Source organism: Saccostrea echinata, unplaced genomic scaffold, assembly GCF_033153115.1.
Source record: "Saccostrea echinata isolate AGI-Se365-2 ecotype Australia unplaced genomic scaffold, CSIRO_AGI_Sech_v1 ptg000001l, whole genome shotgun sequence".
NCBI classification, from domain to species: Eukaryota; Metazoa; Mollusca; class Bivalvia; order Ostreida; family Ostreidae; genus Saccostrea; species Saccostrea echinata.
This window is the reverse complement of record NW_026889750.1, coordinates 51,401,124-51,425,246: the sequence shown is the minus strand read 5'-3', so window position 1 is coordinate 51,425,246 and position 24,123 is coordinate 51,401,124. Positions and strand designations below refer to the sequence as shown.

The 24,123-nt window shown below is 35.1% G+C and overlaps 2 protein-coding genes across 3 annotated transcripts; both read left to right on the top strand.

The window, feature by feature from the left end:
• The first annotated feature begins 1,113 nt into the window (after positions 1 to 1,113).
• On the top strand, positions 1,114 to 11,213 carry LOC133194184 (von Willebrand factor A domain-containing protein 8-like). The gene is made up of 5 exons (XM_061330189.1): positions 1,114 to 1,258; positions 4,778 to 5,030; positions 5,505 to 9,763; positions 9,854 to 9,980; positions 10,064 to 11,213. Exons 1-5 carry the CDS (start codon positions 1,208 to 1,210, stop codon positions 11,041 to 11,043), a joined length of 5,670 nt encoding a protein of 1,889 aa, XP_061186173.1. The 5' UTR covers positions 1,114 to 1,207; the 3' UTR covers positions 11,044 to 11,213.
• Positions 11,214 to 14,000: 2,787 nt separating this feature from the next.
• On the top strand, positions 14,001 to 23,254 carry LOC133194170 (programmed cell death protein 10-like). 2 transcript variants are annotated; one of them, XM_061330181.1, is made up of 8 exons: positions 14,001 to 14,045; positions 15,291 to 15,434; positions 15,584 to 15,637; positions 15,893 to 16,019; positions 16,457 to 16,583; positions 17,158 to 17,245; positions 21,782 to 21,867; positions 22,073 to 23,254. In XM_061330181.1, exons 2-8 carry the CDS (start codon positions 15,357 to 15,359, stop codon positions 22,155 to 22,157), a joined length of 645 nt encoding a protein of 214 aa, XP_061186165.1. In that variant the 5' UTR covers positions 14,001 to 14,045; positions 15,291 to 15,356; the 3' UTR covers positions 22,158 to 23,254. The 2 variants fall into 2 exon arrangements, with proteins under 2 accessions (XP_061186165.1, XP_061186157.1); XM_061330173.1 differs by lacking the exon at positions 14,001 to 14,045 and adding an exon at positions 14,389 to 14,412.
• The last annotated feature ends 869 nt before the right edge of the window (positions 23,255 to 24,123 follow it).

Genomic DNA, 24,123 nt, shown 5'->3' with positions numbered 1-24,123 from the left:
AATAAAGTGGAGTCCTATATAAAACAGTGTAAAACATTGGTTGTGAAGTATTAAACATGGGATAAAAAGAATCTCCCATGATTTGTAGTTAGATATGACTTTTATCCAACTCGTTGTGTGTTTTTATCCCCTCGCCAAGGCTCGGGGATAAAAAACACACAACTCGTTGGATAAAAATCATATCCAACTATTATTCATGGGAGATCCTATATATTGTATATACCTTTTTGGTATGTTTTCAAAAAATAATCAGTGGAAACTATGACGTTCGGAAAACATTTTCAGAAAATCATTCATGCAAATTTGGTCAATGTCAATATAGGAATAATTTATGTCGACATGTATGCGACTTATTTGTATCGACAATAAACTTAATTTTGTTGACATGCACTTATTTTTAAGTACAGAACTTTGCTTTTCCATTACAAACAACAGACATTCTGGTAATTAAGCTGACTTTGTAATAAGTTGCATGTCGACATAAAAAAAAAGTTGCTGATTAATCGATATTTTAAGTAAGCTGCATTTAAAATAAATAAGAAACTGCGTGTTGACATCAATAAGTTGTATTTCGAATTAACTCACAAAGATGTATGACATTAGATCACATTAAATATTCTTTCATGTTAACATAATTATGTTGCATGTCAGTTGAAATGTTAATCCTCCATGTTGACATTTTTTATCTTGCATGTCGACAGAATCTTTAGAAAAATCACTCGCATATAGAGCCTGAGAGGGCAGGAATATGCCACCATAAGAGTGAAATCGAGAAAATTACCTTGTATATTAGTATGCCGTAAACAAGTTGCATCTTTCAAGTTCTAGATGCCACAGTTAAATGTTGCATCATGTTTACATAAGTGTCTCAGCCTTGCATGTTGATTAGATATGATGCATATGTTTACATAATGAAATTGCATTTTAACAAACATGTGATCTGTAGCAAATTAGCATGCATATTTTGCAAAAATATACTACCATAATTTAAAAGTAGTCATCCTTTAACATATTTCCTTTTAATGTACGAAACTGTCCAGTGGTACTTTTTATATTTGATTAATTTTCGGGTTCGGGATACTCCATTCAACAATTCCAACATGTCTGCGTCCATGACAGTCGAAGGACTTTGAACCTGTATTAGTGTATACATTTGTCGTCCCAGTTTATGACTTCAGAATGATATAAAATAGGATTATCCAGATCTATGTCCTGGCTCAGACAAATGAGCGTCAATCGCTCCAATTCCCGCTTACAGGTGAGGTTCTAAAAATGTATTATTTTGTTGCAACATTAAAAATAACATCAGAGGCATTTCGAACTTTATGAAAGTTACACAATTTGCCACAGAATACACAAAAATCTTCCATTTGATTGACATCATTGTTAGGGTAAAACCTATCATGTTCCCTTTGAAACTTGATGTTTTGATATGCTCCATTTTAGCATTCAATACACTGATTGTTAAATATCAGAATGTGTTCTGAATTTACATTTGTATTCTTAACAGCTTAAAGACTGATATTTCACATGATTGATTGATTCATTGATTTGAAGCAGAAAATTTGCATCGTTAATTAAGGCTTACAAGTGATTGATTTTATTCTTTAAGATATTTATTTATCAGTTATACATGATAATTCTTCTGGAAAATAACGTTAAAATGTTTTTTAATGTGTTTCAAGTAGGGAGGGGCTTAGATTACAGCTTAGTCCCTAAACCTTTTTTTTTGTTTAGCCCCCCCCCCCTTTCAATTTGCTTCCGACGCCTATGTCATGGTATGAAGCAGGCATGGGCACGATTACTGAAAAATGTAATTGATTAATAATCAATTACTTAGAGGAATTTTGTGTAATCGATTACACTCATTTTATCCTGTAATCGATTGTGATCGATGACTTTGGAAGATGTAATCGATTAATAATTGATTACCTCCAAGTTTTTATCCCCTCAAATATCAAGGCAATATTTAAATGTTAAATAGTATTAATGCTGATGATATCCACTGAAGTTTGAATGTGTTCCTGCAGTTTCAGGGCAGATTCTTTTAAGGTTTTATTTTGGTGTAATTTTAGACCTAACATTCTCACTAAATGCCCAAATGAGGGATTCTCTACCATGGAAAGTGGAGACATGGTTCCTACAATAAAATATGTAAAGGAATTAATTATTCCTTTCTGAACCTCCATATTTATTGACTTGTTGCAAAAATTATTTAATATTTTATTGTGAATTAGAAGTATTTAGACTTCATACTATGAAGAGACTCCCACAAAATGTGAAAACTACACACTATAGTATAGTGTTTCTCCTTTAACCACAAAATGAAATTCCCTTGAACCAGTAATTTTTTCTCAAACCACAAAAATCTGACCCTGTGCAAAGAAGTGATTTTACAGAACCATTATTGTAATATTAACAATTGTTAAAATAACAGTTGGTTTCTTTTTATTAACAAGTTATTTTTATAGTAATGATAATATATTTTACTTTGCTAATAATATTTTTTCCTTGTTATGCAAATAAAGTTCAGATATAATTCTTGTAGTATTAATTTTAATTTTGTATAATACAGTGAAAAAAATTTATATTGTGTAATGCCAGTAATGGGCACTACTACATCTAATTTTAGAAAAATAAAATTTAAAAATAGAACAAAATTTCTTCAGTCTTCAGACAGCTGAAGCATCCCAGCATGAACAAGGTCAGGCATCTACAGTACAGTACATGTAGTAATTTACATGACAGTATATATTGACAATCATCTTCAGTCCTAAAATTACTTGATGTGTATGTTAATGATATGTCAAAACGTCATTTATTGTAGTGGCCACAAAATTTGAAATATCAAAAAATTATATTTTAACAGTAAATCTTTGTAAGATAGGGCAAAGATACATTTAAATGAATTGACTGATTTTATTAAATTCACCAATTTATGAATTATTCTGTATAGACATAGATTTCATAATCCAGTCCAATTCTTATATTATTGGACACATTTTAATCTGGTAAAAAGCATATGGTGAAGGATCTACGCAATAACTTGAATTCAATACCATGATGATACATTAATTCTTATATTTTTTTGACAACTAAATCAATTTTTTGCTTTTTTTTTTTTAGGGTGCAACAGTATAACATAAATTTTTTTTCCTACTGTATTTAGCACAGATATTACACAGATTACAAATATAGGTATTTTATATATCATTTAATTAATTTTTCACTAGAACTACAGAAATAACATAAAATCTATTCACAGAGTGTCATTTCAGTATAATTAAGAACTTAGAACACCGGGAAATCGAATTAGAATTAGCACAATTGCTGAAAATGGCGATAAAAACTATATACACTGTAGGTTAAGATACTAATGGTTGTCCCTGGAAAACGCGAACATTTCCAATATTTTTTGTTTCATTAATAATATAAGGATAAAAATTGACATGCACCATATGCTGTTAAAATACTACATGGAAATTTTATTAAAATATTTCAATAAATAACTTTTTTCTATAAGTTAAATGGATCTAACATAATACATGTAGCTGTCGGCGCCACACTTACGACGTCAAAACGTAGTTCGTGGCGTGTGTAAAATTATTCGGGAATCTTGTGTCTTTTCTTTAGAATTGTTATCACGATACCCATCTTGCACATACGACAGTCATCGAAGAATTGCAAAATTCTTTGAAGAGACAATTTCCAAACCTGATCAGGATACAACTTCACGACGGTCTCTACGTATGACGCCCAGCTTCTGAACTTTCAGTTTATCGTCAATTTTGTTGGTCTACATAGCACCCCCTGAATCAGATAACCAGACAATTCATTGTTGAACCTCTTTTGTAGGGCCACGTTATAAACCAGTGACAAAGATGCGTTTGTGATCGATCTATTTTCCTGTACTAACAGGAGTCAACACAACTGCTGAATGAGAAATTGGTTTACCGATACGTTTTATCGATGTTAAATTTGTCACATTATATTTCAATTTAATGCGGTGTGCCGCGATCTCCTATATTTAACACACATTAGATACCGTTTCCAATGACATTATCAGGCACGTGGTATCAGAGGGGGAGGGGCTGTCCCCCTTTTTTCAAACATAATTATGTCCTGCCCCTTCCCCACTTTTTATTGCGGTATAGGCAATAGTTAAAAGTTAAGTAAAGGTAATGTGTTATGGATTAATAGGTTTTGGTAGTGAAATAAAGGACCCCCCTCCCCCTTCGAAATAGGATTTTGGAGATTTAGACAATTGTTCTCTCTTTTTTTTTGGCTTGGTTTTCAATTTTTATCAGTCAAATATTTTTTTTTAATCTAGCTGCCCCCTTCAAGAACGATACATCTTGCCTTAATACAACCCCTTAATGTTTGTCAGAATGACTAAAATATTAAAATATTATTTCCAAACAATGTGTAATTTAAATGAATAATTTTTTGGTCAGGTAGTAAATGAAATGTTTAAAAAGGTTGCGTTTTTCTTGGACAATCCTCATATATACATGTACTTAACTCTGATGTTGATCAGGGTAAGAGACATAGTTAATATCTATGTACTAGTAGTATATGCATGTACATGTTATACTCTAAAAAAAAACTTTTGACTCCAGTAGAAATTTTGTAAATTTTAGGCATTATGTAACACAAAAAAGTGATCTGCTTATTTCTGAGCAAATTTGATAGATTAAGAAATTGTAAGTAAAGATGCTTGAGAAGGTAAAATGGTCATAATGTTCTTAGTTTTAGATATTTAAATTTTCCTTTACAGGTCCTAAGGAATATTTTGAGAGATGGTCCACAGAAGAAAGATGGTCTCCTCACCATTCGGCGGTGTTCCAGTCAGACTGAAGGTGGCACAGAGCGGGTATCTATAGGAGATATATCCATAGCAACCAGACAGCCAAGAAATGTGGAGGTGGTACCCGTGCGGCATCTACAAGAGAAGCCACCACAGTCAGTCTTGCACCACCTAAAATGGATCATGCAGAAGGATGGCCTTAAACAGGACGTATTTCTGATTGGTAGGTGTCTTTCCTAGGACATGTAGGTGAAATTGTCTCTATTTACTTAGTTCTATACAGGCTCAGCCACTATGTTATCAATTATCAAGTTATTGATTTGATAATTTTATCTATTTATCTGGTAAATAGAAACAGAACAGTAAAGCTTTTTTTCTTCTTTAGCTCATTTTATTAATATTTAAAGTTGAACATTATTTCGAACTTTGGTATTTTGAATACCATGAATATATCTAAGTAAGTTAAAATTCCCATCAAATTTTTATCTATTTAATCTAACATGTAATTTTTCAGAAATGAGAATTTTAATTTAAAAAAAAAAACAACCTAATTTCATTAATAATATTGGAATCATTCCCCCCCCCCCCCCCCCCTCCCCCTAAAAGTGGTAAAGGAATTCAATGTTCATAAAATTAAGTTTAGAGTTTTTTTTTTAATTAACTTTTTTAATTTTTTTACTTTTGAATATCCTAACAGGCGGACCTGGTCCTTTGAGGAGACAAGTGGCCATGATGTATCTGGAACTGACCAGACGGGAAGTGGAGTACGTCTCTCTGTCACGTGACACAACAGAAACCGACATCAAGCAGCGACGTGAGATCGTGTCCGGTACCGCTTACTACCACGATCAGCCTGCTGTAAAAGCAGCCATTCAAGGGAGAGTACTGGTGCTGGAGGGCATAGAAAAAGCTGAAAGAAATGTTTTACCTATATTAAATAATCTTTTGGAAAATCGAGAAATGCAGTTAGATGATGGAAGGTTTTTAATGTCTGCCGAAAGATATGATAAATTGTTGACTGATCATTCGAAAGAGGAGTTAGATACATTAAAGTTAGTCCGAGTTGATGAAAATTTCAGAGTTATTGCCCTTGGTCACCCTGTTCCACGATATCGTGGAAATGCACTTGATCCTCCATTGCGATCCAGGTTTCAGGCTCGCGACATAAATGCTTTGCCTTTTAAAGAGCAACTGGAATGTCTTCAAGAGGAGTTTTCAGGAATCGCAACAGAAAAAATCTCACAAATTCTGTCGTTTGGGGCTGCCGTAAATTCCCAGGAATCGTCAGCTCTGGGCTTGCCGGATTTTCCTCTCTCGAGCGTATCAGGTGCAGTGAAAATGTTAAAGACAAACCCAAACTTAGATGTGACAGAAGTAATAGACAAACTCTATCCATTTACGGTCATTCTAAACAAGGAAGGGATAGCCTCAGTGAAAAATCTCTTTACAAAATTCAGTTTGAAACACAATGATAAGTATGTTAATAAAGGTCAAATTACATCTGTTGAAAACAAGAATGATAATCTAGTATCTATAGGAACTAATACGTCACAAAGTATTGATGTTATAAGAGGACGTTTGGAAACTAATGGAAATAGTGAATCATTCATTCCTACTCCATATCATAACTCCGTTCTGGTTGAGTTGATTCAAGCGCATGCTGCTCAGGATTTCTGTATCATTGGGTCACGTGGTTGTGGAAAAAGTATTTTGGTAGAAAGGTTTGCTCAGCTTTTGGGATACGAATTGGAACCCATTATGTTGTATCAGGATATGACGTCACGAGATCTTCTTCAGAAACGAATCACAGAACCAAATGGTGACACCACTTGGATAATGTCTCCGCTGGTAGAGGCGGCTTTAAACGGTCGTCTGGCGGTACTGGACGGTCTTCATCGTATAAACCAAGGATCGTTTGCAGTTCTCCACCGACTCATTCATGATAGAGAGCTCCAGCTATTTGATGGAACACGACTGTTACGAAACGATCGCTATGAACAAATAAAAATAGACAATGGGTTAACTGACCAGGATATGAAAGATCGCCAGGTTTTCCCTATTCACCCCTCCTTCCGAATAGTTGCTTTATCTGAACCTCCTGTTCCTGGAAGTGCTTCTCAGCAATGGATGACACCGGAAATGTTGACCATGTTCCTCTTTCATCATTTGAGACCATTGTCCTTAACGGAAGAAAAGGATGTTGTAACAAAAGTCGTCCCAAAGTGTCCTGATTTGGGTAAACTTTTGAATTTTGTGCACCATCTTCGAAAATCTACTGACCCATCTTTAGTGTCGATTTCTGCTTCGCTGTCTACACGTCAGTTGATAAGAATCGCCAGACGTTTAGCTAATTTTCCATCCAAAGATCTACACGGCATAATTCAGAAAGCTTGTATGTCAAGTTTTCTTCCTAGATTACCTCGCGATAGCCTAGAACAGACCATGGAAGCTGCCGACATCAAGGCGATGCCAAAACCGGAAGTGGACACAAACAACAACCCAGATCGTCTCATCACGTGTTCAGTGAAGGATGGGACATTAACGATAGGAGAAACCTCAGTTTCAGTGTTTAATCCCGAAAATAAAACCAAAGTCCCCGATGTGCTCTTCTATGAAAATCCCCAGCATTTAGCTGTCATGGAGGACATGTTAAAGGATTTTGTACTGGGCGAGCACCTGTTGTTAGTGGGTAATCAGGGTGTGGGGAAGAATAAGATAGTTGATCGTTTCCTTCACTTAATGAACAGACCACGTGAGTATATCCAGCTTCACCGAGATACAACGGTCCAAACTTTGACCTTACAACCAACCGTAAAGGACGGCGTTATTGTGTTTGAGGATTCGCCTCTTGTGCGGGCAGTCAAAATGGGTCATGTACTCGTAGTAGACGAGGCAGATAAAGCACCTACTCATGTTACCTGCATACTGAAGACCCTCATAGAGTCCGGTGAAATGCATTTAGCAGACGGGAGAAGAATTGTATCGCATAAATCTGGACATGTTTCATTAGACAACACAATCGTAGGCCATCCAAATTTTCGGATGATTGTCCTAGCAAACAGACCTGGGTTCCCTTTTCTTGGAAATGATTTCTTCGGAGCTATGGGAGACATCTTTAGTTGTCACGCAATTCTGAATCCTGATATGGAATCAGAAATGTCTATGCTGCAACAGTATGGCCCTAATGTATCCAAGGACACGTTGGAGAAATTGGTTAATGCTTTTGGAGAACTCCGAAATATGGCTGATCAAGGCTTGATTTCGTACCCCTATTCAACCAGAGAGGTTGTCAACATTGTAAGACACATGGAGAAATACCCGAATGATGGCCTCAGAACAGTCGTTAAAAACGTTTTTGACTTTGACGCATATAGTAAGGAATTGCAAGAAACGATAATTAAAACCATGCATAAACATGGTGTACCATATGGAATATCCCGAGCAGAGGTCAATCTTGCCAAAGAATTTCCCCTTCCTCCATTTACTAAGGTGGGAACCTGGACAATTCAAAGACCAGAAGCAAAACGGCGGACAGCGATGATGAGTTTGCCTGTTGAGACGAGCGAAATTACCATTAAAGGCCCGGTAGAAGTTTTTCCACAGTCTCTTGCTTTGGACAAAAATACTGCGCGCGCATCGCTCTTTACCGAGCAGGAATCGTACTGGACAATCCCCATGCATGAGACCAATGTAATCAGTGATGTGTCAGTTACTAAGGCCACCAATCAAACGACAGGGAAATTTGACATCGTTCATATTGTAACAGCTAACCCTATTGGATTATTTTCAGTGAATCCAAAGTTGTCAACTTGCTCCGTTATTGATCTCTACGACATGTTCCCATCAACAACAGGATCCTACCGTCCACGAGTCAGAATTGCCCCTCTGGCGGAACCTCTCGATTCCAATGTGTTTCTTCACGAAGAAGTCACTAACTCTATCCTCGTTGTAAACTTTAATACGGGTGAAGTGTGTAGGCTATCGTCACATGCTCTTCCAGAGATGCCTATCGAAAAAAGGCGATTTCCCTCTACTGCGCAGACGCCTAACCCTTACCGGATGTGCCCCAGCACCCTCCCAGATGCAAAAGGAACGATCTTGTTTTACAAAGAGGGTGGAGATAATATTGTGGCTGTAACGGGAAAATATGCTCATTCTGTGGACGTCCCACTAGTAATCAGCAGGGCACATCAAGCAGGCGCAGATCAGTGGTTACTAAGCAGTGATAAAGACGAGAAATTTTTGGTCAAAATGGCAGAAGATAACTCATTCTCTCTGTATCCTATTAGTGAAAGTGGTGATAGTGCAGTGGTTCGAGAACTGTCGTCTGTTCCACTCAATGACGCACATTTAAAGCTTGCTCTAAAGAACGATAACGTGGGGCCAAACAGAACGTCTGTGTTACGTGATTCTTACGTGTCTATTATGCAGGGATTTCCAGACTCGACAGCTGTTGATGTTTATAGTTCTCCAAGAGAACCATTACCAGAATCTAAATCACAAGCAAAAGAAATTATTAGCACACCTGCTTTTGGTCTTTTCGGGTCATCTTCTGCTAAGCCAGAAGTTAATCCAACTAAACGTTCTCATATTGTTTGTCTTCCGGAATCTGGTCAAGTAGTGGAAGGTATGCCTACATGGAAAGTTCCCGAGTCTGCCCTGTCACGCTCGGAGAGATCTCGAGATGTGAGCGGGTATCTGGAGGTGATAGACCCAGTAAACCACATCCTACGTTATATTCCAGTCCCCCCTGCCACCCGCCAGTCGCCCTACCTCTCCTGGATGTCGTCGATTGCTGACTCGAGCTTATTTGTTGCGCCCATGAGCGAAGACGGCTTGGTAACAGTGGATGTTGGTGGATGCATCCGAACGTGGGAGACGGCTCTTGTAAATCTGGAGCGGTCGTTAAGGGAATGGAAGAACATGATGGGTTTTGATGATGGAAAACAGCTTCAGGTATTATAATAATTTACTTATTACTGAATATCATTTAGTTTTTCTGAAAATTTTTGGTATGCGATATTATATGATAATTTCATTTCTTAGATAACCAAAGGACGAGAAAGTGGTCGGAAAGCAGACGGTCCCAAACACGGGAAAATTGACCCAAAAAATGCTCCTCATCATGGTGGAAACACTTGGGCGGGTGGTACTGGCGGTAGCAACACGGCAGGTAATTAAGTTTAAAAAGTATAACGTATGGATTTTAATATTTAGGATTGCTAAATGTTACACACAGTTGTTTCTCATTAACAGGTCTAGGTGGATTTGGTGGACCATATCGATTGGACGCCGGTCACAAAGTTTACCAAGTTCCTCAGCATGAAAAGGACTCAGTGCCTAATCACGTGAGAGAAGCTGCGCGGGATATGGCGCGAAAAGCATTCAAAGAGAGGCTTCGAGAAATAAACATGAGTGAATACGACGCTGATGTGTATGATGGATTCTCTAAGAACGTTAGAAATCAGGTCTCGTCACTGCGGGTTATTCTAGATAGTCTTCAGGCTAAGGGAAAGGAAAGGCAATGGCTGAAAAATCAAGCATATGGCGACTTAGATGATTCAAAACTAATCGAGGGCATTACAGGCGAGAAATCTATTTACAAACGAAGGGGAGAAAAAGACCCTGAGTTAGGAACACCTCAGGAGAAACCGAAGAGGATCCGCTTGTTGGTGGATGTCTCAGGTAGTATGTACCGCTTTAATGGGTATGACGGTCGGCTCAACCGCGAAATGGAGGCCACTTTAATGATGATGGAAGCTTTGGAAAAGTACGAAGACAAGTTTAAATATGATATCTATGGGCATTCTGGCGAGGATCATAAAGTAGTATTGGTAGACAAGGACAGAGTGCCCACCAATAACAAAGAGCGTCTTATTGTTTTGAAAACCATGCACGCGCATTCCCAATTCTGCATGAGCGGTGATACAACGTTAATGGCCACGAGGCATGCTTCAGACGAACTAGCACAGGAAGAAGCAGACGAACATTTCCTGATCATCCTTAGCGACGCCAATTTCGACAGATACGGAATTTCTCCTAGAAAATTTGGGGAAATTTTGAAGAAAAACGAAAAAGTGAATGCGTATGTGGTGTTTATTGGTTCCCTGGAAGATCAGGCGAGTCAGCTGATCAGACAACTTCCAACAGGACATGCCTTCATTTGCCTTGACACCACAAACTTACCACAAATTTTACAACAAATATTTACCTCTACAATGTTGTCAGGCAGATAACGAGAGAGTTCATAGTATCTTATTCGTACCTATAAATTACTAATGAAATGTGTCTATATAAAGTTAATAAAGATCACTTTTATATAGATCACTTTTAACGATGATGTAACAAACAGACGTATATCCATGAATATGAAAATATCAATTGCTATCACAGTTTGCTGAGTGATTCTGTAATAGAAATGTATATATATGAATGAATGTTTTAATACATTATTTTTGTTTATGTTGCATGTTTACCACTTTATTTGACTGCTTTGGAGGGGGGGGGGGGGTGTCTCTTTTATAGAAACTTTTGTGTTTATTCAAGAGAGGGCGATGTGACGAGTTACGAGTCACTATAAAGGAAGATAACCTGCTACATGTAGCTGCCCCTTTTGTGTTAGTTGTATTGCATCAAAGAACTCTATGAATTTTTTAAAATATTATTCCCTGAATATCAGAACTTTAATATAACAGCTGCCCTTTGTTTATCAGTAAGTGAAGTACAAATCACCGGCCCCTTTTACATTCTGAATCCGTCATGCACACCAGTCCTTGCTTTCTCATGCTGTCTTTTATCAGAATACTGTAGAGAGAAGTGTTCAAGTAAAAGCCGCAAGAATTTTTACTGATTTTAGATTTGTCTTTCTAATTCTGAATTTCAATTAGCTCATTTTGAATGCATGCCTTGACTTTTTGTTTGGGGAGGTTACTTATTGGTTTTGCATGTTGCCCAATCTATTAAGATTTTCTGAATAAATATAGTTTAAAAATGTATTTACTTACACCCCCCCCCCCCCACACACACACACAAACACTCAAACATAAATTCACACACAGAGAAAATCACCCTAGTCGTGGTAAATAATATCTTTATATCGCCAGGGGAACGTAATACAAAGAATTAATTTACTGTGGCCTTGTGCATACTCCCTTTTAGTTTAATGACTTAATTTAGTTCCTTCAAAAAAAAAGGTCTGAAAATGATATATAACCATGCAAAGATAGACAGAATCAAGCTCCAGACAGCTCAATATTACGTTACGATACAACTCCATATCATCGCTGCCACATTATTCGTATAGGGAAAGTAATGAACCAGAATCTGACTTGCATGTTACTCATCATATTGTTATATTGAAATAAGTAGAATATTTTCTACATTTACTCATAAATAAAAATGCTCACAGGGAGGGATAGTGAAGGTAAATCGGGCCCATAGGAAGCAATTTCACTTTGAGGGGGCACAGCCATACATTTTTAGTTGAGGGGCACTATCGACTACCAAAATTCCTTGACAAGCAAAAAAAGTCATTAGACTCTATTGTTGAGGGGGCACAAGCATGTAGTAGATATGTGTTCTATAGTATTCTATATATCGGCAAATTATTGGGGGGGGGGGGCACCCCCTGTGCACTCCCCCCCGTTCCTACGGCCATGTAAATGGAGGAAAGGAAATACTGTATGTGAGACTCTATCTAGAGCAAGTGGAATATGAGCTGAGACTGGGGCCGATCGAGCTTTTTTGAACCATGTTTATATATTCATAATGTATTAGACGTAAAAAAAATCAATTCCAAAAAACGTTTTATCCTCTCTCTCTCTCTCTCTCTCTCTCTCTCTCTCTCTCTCTCTCTCTCTCTCTCCACTTGGCAAAAAGTAAAGGGGGTCCAACCCCGGGACCCCTCCACCTCTGGATCCGCCAATGGAAAAAAAAACAGGTAAGGTTTAAAGAAGCAGCTGTTCGCTTTAAATTGTATGAACTATCTTAATTAAAATCATACATATACATTTCAAGAAGAAAAACAGGACAATGAAACCATTTGATACCGAAAATCGTTATTTTTCAAGATCAATTGATTTAAATAAAAATAAATGCCACATTTAAAAAAAAACCTGGCAGGAAAATAATGGATCATATTAAACAGGGGCAGATCCACATCATCTGTAACAATTACTATGAATTTTAATGAATAGAAATAGATAATTTATAAAAAGTAAATGAAGTTCTGTAAATTGTGGTGAATCTTATATTTTTACTGAGTTAATAAATTTGCCGTTTAATATTTACATGTAGTATCTAATTTTTTTTAGAGGGTGCGAGTAGGGTTTTTTTTTTTTGGGGGGGGGGGGATCCTGGTCCCTCCTCTGAGCCAGATTTTTCTTAATGATGACCTATTGGATTCGGATGCATTTTTGAAGTTTTTTTTTCATTTTACTTATCAGCAAAGTAAAGTATATAACAAAGTAAAGATATAGCAGCTAACAAACTTTAAACAGATCCCTCTTGTACTGTAACACTCATTATCTATCAGATTAACAGTTAAACCATGCGCGGATCTAGAGCAGGGGGGAGGGGGTGTCCGGACCTCCCCCCCTTTCCCCTAGAATTTGCAGACTTATCAAAAGTATATATACTGATGTAAATAAAAAATGACTTTGGACCCTCCTAGAAAATGTGGACCCTACCATGCACCACCACCACCACGAAATGGCTTTTTTTCACGTATGGGAAATAGATTATACGTTGTTTTTTGTTTTGTTGTTGTTGTTGTTGTTGTTGTTTTTTGTTTTTGTTGTTGTTGTTGTTTATTTTCCTTGACAAGAAATTTCTGGGTTGGAAATTTTTTGACTGGGGTAGACCCCTTGGGGAAATTTCCTGGATCCGCGCCTGTAAGCAGATGAATAATGAATCTGTTAAAAGGGGGTAGCAATCGCACTCCCCCCAGCCTTGTGAACTGAGTTTTTGTTCACGAAGGTTGAAGCATAATTCGGATGAAATTTTGATTGAAAATATGCAAAAAAAAAATTATTTTGGTTCGTATTTTCATTAGTAGGAACCTATTTAAATATTTATTTATATTAGAAAATGAGAATTGATGTCATTTTGAACAAACTTTTTTAAGTCCAAGAACTAAAATGGTCGCTTGAGAAAAGGGGCGTAATTCAATTAACACTTTTGGAACTCTCTTATATCGGAGGTTTGAAAAAACAAACGAGGATCTAATATTTGTTGACAGGTATTTTATTTAACCCTATTTTTGGTTTTCAGTTCCGTATTGGGAAGAATTCGTACATTTGCACATCTCTGTGTCACCTTTCATTTTAAGCTATGCAAGTTGACCACTTGTATTGTTAAACTGAACACATGCAAACTATGTTACAGGAGAGCTTGCTTTTCTTTGATCTTGAAAGTTGAAGTAGATCTAGTTTGGTAGGTGTGGTCATCAAATTTTCACATTTAGATGAAGAAATGATGATTTGCTTTACTTAGATTTAATTATCATTGTATTTGTAAAAAAAATCTGATTTTTTTATTCAAAAGTTAGAACAGAATTGTTGTACCCAGAGGAGTACTACGTCTGATAAACTTTCAGCAGTGTTCAGGTAGTTGAACTGAGTTTTAAATGTTGTAGTGTTTCAATATCATGGTTTATGGCTTATAACAATTAAATTGCCTGAAAGTCAATTTGTGCATGCTTAATGACAAGGTTCTTATTAGATCTGATGTGCATGAGACAAGTCAAGTCAAGTAAATTTTATTTATAGTCGGCATGTATATACAGTTTAACATAATAACATGAGCTATGATAGCTCTTTAACCGACTTATGAGTGTTATCATCCTCATGTCAGGGGTTGAGATTCCACATATTGTCCCCGGACCACTTGTGGACTCAGGACCCCTGCCTTTGTGAGGATGAAGTGTTATGTGTGTATATATGTATATGTTTTATATCCTCAGATTGTGCAGTCAACAGATTACATGGGTCTTGAGTCATCTTCAAAACCCTGTGTACAAAATCGCTGGCATGATCTTCATAACAAAGTTCTAAATTTAAAAAAAGTTCAAAGAGGCCATCTTTAAAAAAAATTATGTGGTTGCCCTCTCCCGACTGACTGACTAAAAATGGCCCAAATCAAATTTTTTTTTTTAACCTTCAGGAGGCAATTATTTTTAAAATTTATGCAATTGGAAAAAAGAATTTGAAAATTCAGCATTGATTTGAAAATTGTCCATGAAAAAAATTTTTTCCACCTACCTACCAACCCAAAGTTTTCATCCTGAGTCAGGAGAGGGCAAACAAACATTATTTTCAAGTTGCCCTGAGCAAATATATTTTATCTTGTATTCATCCAAAATTTAGGGAATCTATGTATGTTTATTAATCGTCCATTTTGTAATTTTTTAATATTAGGATCGCGATATTGATCACTGCTCATTATATTTATACCTTTTCCATAAAATATGTTTTTTGTTTTACAGTTTATATATCCCCAGATGTGACATTAGGACTCTTGGTATCTTGATTCAGCTGGAGATCTACAAACCATGACAATGGGGGATAGTAATAAAAACCTTTATGCCAAAATGATTGTGGATGTTGTCCTAGGTCCAGTACTGGAGAGGGTAAGGGTTTTTACTAGTATTGTACAAATATTATGATTAAGTGAGGAATGTTTTATAACAGATTTTTTTATCATTGATTTTCTTAGATACTTTTAATACAAAAATACTTATTTGTTTAAGTACTTTTTGTCAAAATACTTTACATATAGCTTGAAAAGAAAGATGTTTCTGCAGCACAGACACTAAGAGCAGCTTTTACAAAAGTATGTAAACTTTATTTTAATACATGTTTACTTAAGGATCAAAAGTATGTAAATATTAATTTATTTTAATACATTATTTATATCCTGAAATATCAAAATTTTCAGTCACCAATATTTATTTCTTTATAAATAGTAGAAAGATAATTCATAGAGGGAGAAATAATGTTTCTGTTTGATTTTACAGCTATAGTGGCATATACAATATCTACTGGTAAGGATACTTAGTATATGATACAAATCTGTTTACCTTTTCAGGTTGACAACACACTACCTGGATTTGCGTATGATTATGTGAAGGGAGTCCTAAAAAAGGCAGAAATTCATGACAAGTTTGATCTTTGTGAGACTTTATTAAGACTGGGTGGATCCCAGGATTGTGAAGGTGGGTTATTAGAGAGCACAAACACTACGGCTGTTAGGGTTCTCAAGTTTTCCAGGTCTGGTCGGTTCAATAAATTTTTGTTTTGGTTTCAGGTTTTTCAGTTAGGTTCTTTACATCTATTTTAAACTTTAACTAGGCACAGAATATATTTAATATTAATGTATAAGTTTTTTCATCGATTGGAAATAGTGAGATAGTTTATAGAGATACAATACAGAGTAAAAAAAAAAGAACTTGATTGATCTTGTCCCACATGTCCCAGTATAATATCCTTACTAACTGTGTCCAAATGGTGTTTTCACCTGGACTGGAGACCCCAAAAGATTGTAACAAGTTACAACTGGTCAGACCAACTTGTTACAATACTCTACATGATTCATTGTGTTATATAATTCCTGTGGTACAATAATCCTGTAATTGTGTCATTTATTTTTCAGAATTACGCATTTCCAGACAAGAGCCCACATTCCAAGAACTTAACAAGTGCGCCATGGCTTTAAAAAAAATCCTCAGTAGAATTCCAGAGCAGATTTATGACAGGAAACAGTTTCTAGAGACAATCAAGTAAATATAATGACAACTTACAGAGCAACTTTAAATGTTCAATAAGTTTAATGGGGCATGGACATAATTTAAAAGTTTGTATCCATCAAAAGTTTTGATAAAATTCCATATCTCACATGTTATGAGAGTGTTTCTGACCAATATATATTATAAAGCGTGATGGAAAACTTCTATTACTTGACAATTTTAAAAACTATGAATTTATGGCATGTTAAGTTGACATACAATAACATGCTTGTACTTTCGTTAACTAAAATTTTTCCTTGATATTTAAGAATGTGAGAAATTTTTGGTGTATTAAATAGACAATATTACATACATGTACATGTACTACAATCCATGTCGTATCGCCCAAGTGACCTCATATCAGCCCAAGGGTTGATATGACATATGATATGAATTTTAGTTTGTAGTACTCTTTTTATCATTTATTTAAAATATTTCATTCGTGAGATCACATAAAGTAATTGAAGAATGTTTCGTGCATGTACATGTATATAACCTTTTTCTTTAAAATCTTGAAGAACGTTTTTAAGGTTAATAACTAAAACATAATTTTTAAATTTTTTTTTAGAGAAATAGCCAGTGCTATAAAGCGCCTACTGGACGCTGTAAACCGAGTGATAGCAGAAGTCCCTGCTGCAGACAATGGCAGTAAACAGGTCAGTGATTAACCGAGGCTAATCATTACTGTGTGAGATTGGTGTTTTATTCAGTACTTATACTTATTGCTAACATTTGAATGGCATCTTTTTAAAAATTACTCCACAGTACTTTTTGTCTTAGTTATGATTGATGTATTTATTTAATGCACCATCTCTATTTACTTATTTTAATTTGATCTTGCTTGATTAACAATGATAAAATACAGCTGTTGTTTACATTAAACTTACCCCCCACTGACTTGGTTGTTGTACAGAAACTTCTGGTAAGTTGCTCTTCCATTATCCGATGCACCTCCCTCTGTCAGACTAAGCACTTTTTATTTATATCTTCATGTGTTCAGATCTGTATGCTGCTTGATTATTTCTTTTATGTAAAAAACATGTAAATCCTAACAAAGGAAAACTATTACTGAACTGTGTGTGAATTGGCCCAAGCAAAATGTTGTACATAAAATGTGAAATTACTCGTATATTGTAGAGGGTCAACATGATGTTTATGTGTACAAACATATCTAGAATATCTACAGTATTCTGTTGATTATGAGAAAATATCTACAATATTCTGGATAATAAGACAGATAAGAATCCCCTTAATAATAATTTATCAGATGTCCTGTGTCAGTCCTCCATTTTCACAAGATAGACACAATTAACTTTACAAATTAACTTAAATATTTTAAAGGGTAAGTCAGATGGTAAACATAGTTATTTTGAAAAGGCTTGTTGTCAACCTGAGTAAAACATGATACACTATCCACACTTTAACATGAACAAAACAATATATATGTAACTCTTGTATTTGGTTTTGGGAAGCATTTCAAATGTGCATGAAATGGAAAAGATATCAAATGGAAAGGGATGCCTTGTGTTTGCCATCTTTCTTTTATGGGTTCAAATTGTTTGCTATGGTCCAGGACTTTTGAATCACAATTAATTTTACTGGAGTATTTGTAACAGTAAATTGGATTAAATCTTAAATATTTTACATCAATCAAATCAAATATACATTACAATTTGTAACTTTTGCTGTGATACATGCATTTGTCGGTACAGTGTATACTAATTGTATTATAAACTGCTTTTAATGCTTTCAGTGTTTTCCCTAAGAATCGACTCACGGCTAAATTGACCGCTTCAATTGATAAAAATGCCGCTTTGAAATAAGAAAATAAATAGTTGTAAGATCTGCAGAGATTTGTCATAAACCTCAACCCAAAGCCTGTTGTAATTGATCTCTAACCCTTTACTTTGAAATAAAGGGGAAAACACTGTGCTTTACATTGTTTTGAATACATGTACTCTGCATGTTAAATGAGCCCTATTCTCTCTATAAAGCAGTAAGCTATTGACTTTTCTCTGATATTCTACAAGATAATTCTCTTTACATGTCTGCCTATTATTGCCAGGAAAGTTTTTCTGCTGGATCAGATTACTATACAAGTTTATCTTAATAATTAGAATTGGATTGTGTAAAAAAGTATGGGTTTTTTTTCATTGAATTTGCTCTATTAATTATAAGTACAATGTACAATGTACATGTATAATGTGGTTTAATAGATTTCTTTGCATACATGTACATGTGGCTCAAAGATTTGAAATCTGTATTGGATACACAATCTATAAATAATACTCAAATGTCACTGAACAACTTTTACCATATTTTGTTATATTCTGTAAAGAAAAGTCTCTAGATTCTCTATATAGAGAAACAGTCAACATAATTGATATTAGCTCCTCTGAAAAATATTGCGGTCATTTAATTTATACTATCGACTGGCAAAGAGAGTTTTCCCACAATATTATTGATTTTGAATCTCATTAGTAGACTGAGTTATTGTGACGTAATGATACCATCGCGACTTCCAAAAAACATAAAGTCACAATAAAAAAACCATGCAAGTAACACAATCATGGCAACATGAAGATTCGCTAGTGCTACAATCAACGTGATTGAATTGCTGAATTTCAATGAATGAAATCAAAATACTGTTTTATTAATTTGTTTTGTTTTTCATATAACAATTATTGACTGTGTTTTCAGGTAATATTGATTATGTTAGCCTCCTCGGGACAAAAATAGTGCCCTCGGCTCGCCTCTCAATTTTTAACCCTAGAAAACATGGATTCTCTGTAAATGCTCCTATACACAATGCTGCTTGGTTCTGAATTTCACGTATAGTACATAGTAGAATACCAATATGATTAGATATGTTCCATTGCACAGGACACGTGTTAAATCAATATCAAATTTTGTAATACACTTCTTTGATAAACTTTTTAAGTACATGACTAGTCTGTCTAATAATGCAACAATTTAATTTATATGGTAGCTTTTAAGACCTTTCACTGGGGGGGGATTATAAATTCTGACATTTTCAAGGTCTTCTTCAATTTTTTAGCTCACCTGAGCTGAAAGCTCAAGTGAGCTTTTCTGATCACCCGTTGTCCGTTGTCCGTCGTCCGTCCGTCTGTCCGTCCGTCCGTCTATAAACTTTTCACATTTTCAACTTCTTCTCAAGAACCACTGGGCCAAATTTAACCAAACTTGGTACAAAGTACCCTTGGGTGAAGGGGAGTTTAAATTGTTAAAATAAAGGACCAAGTCTCCTTACAAGGGGAGATAATCAAGAAAAGACAAAAATAGGGTGGGGTCATTAAAAAATCTTCTTCTCAAGAACCACTGGGCCAGAAAAGCTGAAACTTATGTGGAAGCATCCTGGGATAGTGTAGATTCTAAATTGTTAAAATCATGACCCCCGGGGGTAGGGCGGGGCCACAATAGGGAATCCAAGTTTTACATTGAAATATATAGGAAAAATCTTTAAAAATCTTCTTCTCAAGAACCACTAAGCCAGAAAAGCTGAAACTTATGTGGAAGCATCCTGGGATAGTGTAGATTCTAAATTGTTAAAATCATGACCCCCGGGGGTAGGGCGGGGCCACAATAGGGAATCCAAGTTTTACATTGAAATATGTAGGAAAAATCTTTAAAAATCTTCTTCTCAAGAACCACTAAGCCAGAAAAGCTGAAACTTATGTGGAAGCATCCTGGGATAGTGTAGATTCTAAATTGTTAAAATCATGACCCCCAGGGGTAGGGCGGGGCCACAATAGGGAATCCAAGTTTTACATTGAAATATATAGGAAAAATCTTTAAAAATCTTCTTCTCAAGAACCACTGAGCCAGAAAAGCTGAAACTTATGTGGAAGCATCCTGGGATAGTGTAGATTCTAAATTGTTAAAATCATGACCCCCAGGGGTAGGGCAGGGCCACAATAGGGAATCCAAGTTTTACATTGAAATATATAGGAAAAATCTTTAAAAATCTTCTTCTCAAGAACCACTGAGCCAGAAAAGCTGAAACTTATGTGGAAGCATCCTGTGGTAGTTTAGATTATAAATTGTTCAAATCATGACCCCCGGGGGTAGGGCGGGGCCACAATAGGGAATCCAAGTTTTACATTGAAATATATAGGAAAAATCTTTAAAAATCTTCTTCTCAAGAACCACTAAGCCAGAAAAGCTGAAACTTATGTGGAAGCATCCTGGGATAGTTTAGATTCTAAATTGTTAAAATCATGACCCCCGGGGGTAGGGCGGGGCCACAATAGGGAATCCAAGTTTTACATTGAAATATATAGGAAAAATCTTTAAAAATCTTCTTCTCAAGAACCACTAAGCCAGAAAAGCTGAAACTTATGTGGAAGCATCCTGGGATAGTGTAGATTCTAAATTGTTCAAATCATGACCCCGGGGGTAGGGCGGGGTCACAATAGGGAAACATCGAAATATTTAGGAAAAATCTTTAAAAATCTTCTCAAGAACCACTGGACCAGAAAAACTGAAACTTATGTGGAAGCATCGTGGGATAGTGTAGATTCTAAATTGTTCAAATCATGGCCCCCGGGGTAGGGCGGGGCCACAATAGGTATTACAAGGGGGAAGTCTGGTAATGAACAGCATGGCCAAAGTTACTAAGGTGAGCGATGTGGCCCATGGGCCTCTTGTTTCACCAACCGACCAGCACGACTTATTGGAAGTAAGTCTTGAAAAACAACTTATAATAAAAAGGGGGCCTGGCTGATAATGCATATATCAGATGAGTAAAACACTCTTCATATACCTATATCTTTACAAGTGTGAAAGTGGAATCTTTGACGATGTGGAAACATCGATAAAATTGAAAGTAATTTCTAAAAATCATGAAAGTTTCCACTCATCAACTTTCACATTCCTGTTTAAGAGTGCTGTTAAATATTAGTAGATCATTAAAGTTTCCACCCACTATATTTTAAAATAAATTCAAAATTGTCAAAACTTTCCACCCCTCAATATAATCACTTTTACAGTATGTATAAAAGTGTATTGATTTTAAAATGTTACCTTGAACCTGTTGTTAAATACATTTACCAGTGTTTTAAAATAGGCTTAGCTAAACACTTTTCACCCATTATTATCCTTTCTTCAGAGAATTAAGTCTATTATCATTTCCAAGTTAATCATTATCAGAGTCATTTTTATCTTTGTTTCAGATTCTTGAGGACAGAAAAAAAGAATTTGTTCGCTATTCCAAAAAATTCAGCAACATGTTGAAAGAATTTTTCCGAGACACAAACCAGTAAGTCATATTTCTCTTCCACATAATTTTATTATTAGGTATCAGTATAAAAAGTTTTTTACTAGAAATTCAGTAAATTATTATAATTTTTGTAAATTACAAAATACAGTGTGTGAAGCACAAAAGCAAGCAGTCTTTCTCTTGTTATGGATTCATATGTATTGTATGATTGAACTGTCTAAGAATCGATACATTTTTGTTTTAGGAACCAGAGTGTCTTTATCAGTGCGAACTACCTGATCTACCAAACCAACTTGATTCTTAGAACTGTCCGACAAGAATGCTGCTAGTTCATATGGGAAAAAATGGCAGAAACTCTTCTCTATTTCATTGTCCACTATCTCCAAAATAAAGTTTGTTGTGAAACAAAGGAAATGACATTTTTGAATGCATTTATATTAAGATTAATAAATAATGATATAGATTATATTAAAGAAATTAAGAGAAAAAGTTCAAAACATTTCAAAGCAAGTATCTCTAAACTATATATGATTACTTTGTGAAAGAAATTATTTTTTTAAGTGTGGAAATCATTAAAAAAAACAACAAATATTTATTAATTATCATGCACCATGTTGTTATAAGAAATTATGTTTTTGCGTGTCTCACAGTATTTGAGAGTTTCATACACTGAGGTTGTTATCATGTATGAAGTTTTATTTCTGCAGAGCAGAAACTAACACTATAAATTTGCAAAAACTAACACAAAGAATATTCAATACAATTCATATAGGATTTTATAAAGAAATACATATAGATAATTAACATTTTGGTTTGGTGTGATTAATATGAATAATGTGTTTTTGGTGCTACAGTGATTTCATTGAAATGCCATTAACCTGGTATGAAATATTTTTAAAATGTCTATTATTGATAATTATTTGTATCCAAACTCTCAGAACATATCATTAAGTTCCGATATACTATGAACATTCCAATAGCTTTGACATTGTTTGCCTTTTCTCCTTTAGTTATAATCAGTTTGTTGTTACTCTGTACTTTAGTTTTACCCAACAAAATCAGCAGTGAAGTAGGATTAAGTGAACAGGTTGTTAAAACAGTTTCTGGATTGTGAATTGTGAAATCCTACACTGTAAGATTTTCATGAAACTGTGTAATATAAAAATGCACTATATATTATGTAATACGTAGCAAAATTATTCACATTGTGTATTGATGGAATCTTAAACCAAATTTGTTCCAATCATACTTGGTTCCCGTGCTGTGAGATTCTAAATTGCTGATTTTCTTTGTGTTTATTCTTGTAACCCTGTAGTATTCATGTACTTAATTCCAATCCTGTATTATCTTGAGAAAGGAGATGTTGTAAGGTTAATTCATGTAGGAAATACATGGAGCAAATAAAAATATTTTATTCAGGTTTTTACTGATTTACTCAATATCAACAGCCAACTGTCAGTCATTTGCTACAAAATGTCACATTTTTAAAAATATGTTTTTTATACCCCCCGCAAACGAAGTTTAGGGGGGGTATATTGGAATCAGCATGTCCGTCTGTCTGTAGACGAGATTTTGTCCGGACCATTTCTTGGAAACGGTTGGAAGGATTTGTCTGAAAATTTGTACACTTATTATTCACCATATGAAGGTGTGCACCTGGTATTTTCATTATGATTGGATAATTATTTTGCATTTTACAGGTGTTTTTTTCATTTTTATTATGTGGTTTTGTCTGGATCTGTTCCCAGAGACTATTGCATAGATTTGTATGAAAATTTGTACACTTATTATTTACCATGTGAAGATGTGCACCTGGTATTTTCAACATTATTTGATAATTTTTCTGCATTTTACAGGTGTTTTTTTTAATTTCATTTATTGACTTAGTCATTTCGGGTTCATGTCTAAGGTATGAGACATAGAATCTAGAACATCTGTACAAAAATGTGAACTACAGCTTAAAACTACTCATTTAATAGAACTAAAAAAAACCACAAAGTATTAAAAACAGTTTTTACATTACACAGCAGATAGTGTAAATCCATTTGTCCCTTGGGGGTAATGAGTGGACATGCATCCAGTTAAAGATTAATTAATGAGTTCAGTGTGGGAAGCTGTTAGGGCATCTCTGATCAAGCAGGTCTTATCTATATCTCAGAGGAATTGGGCAGAAAGAAATAAAGATCTCTGTTGTCTAAGTCTCTTAATTGTAATTTATGTCTGTCAAAATACATAGTTACTAAAACCAGCCTTTTATTTTTGAAATGAGTTTGATATAAAGGTTTACAATTTGCA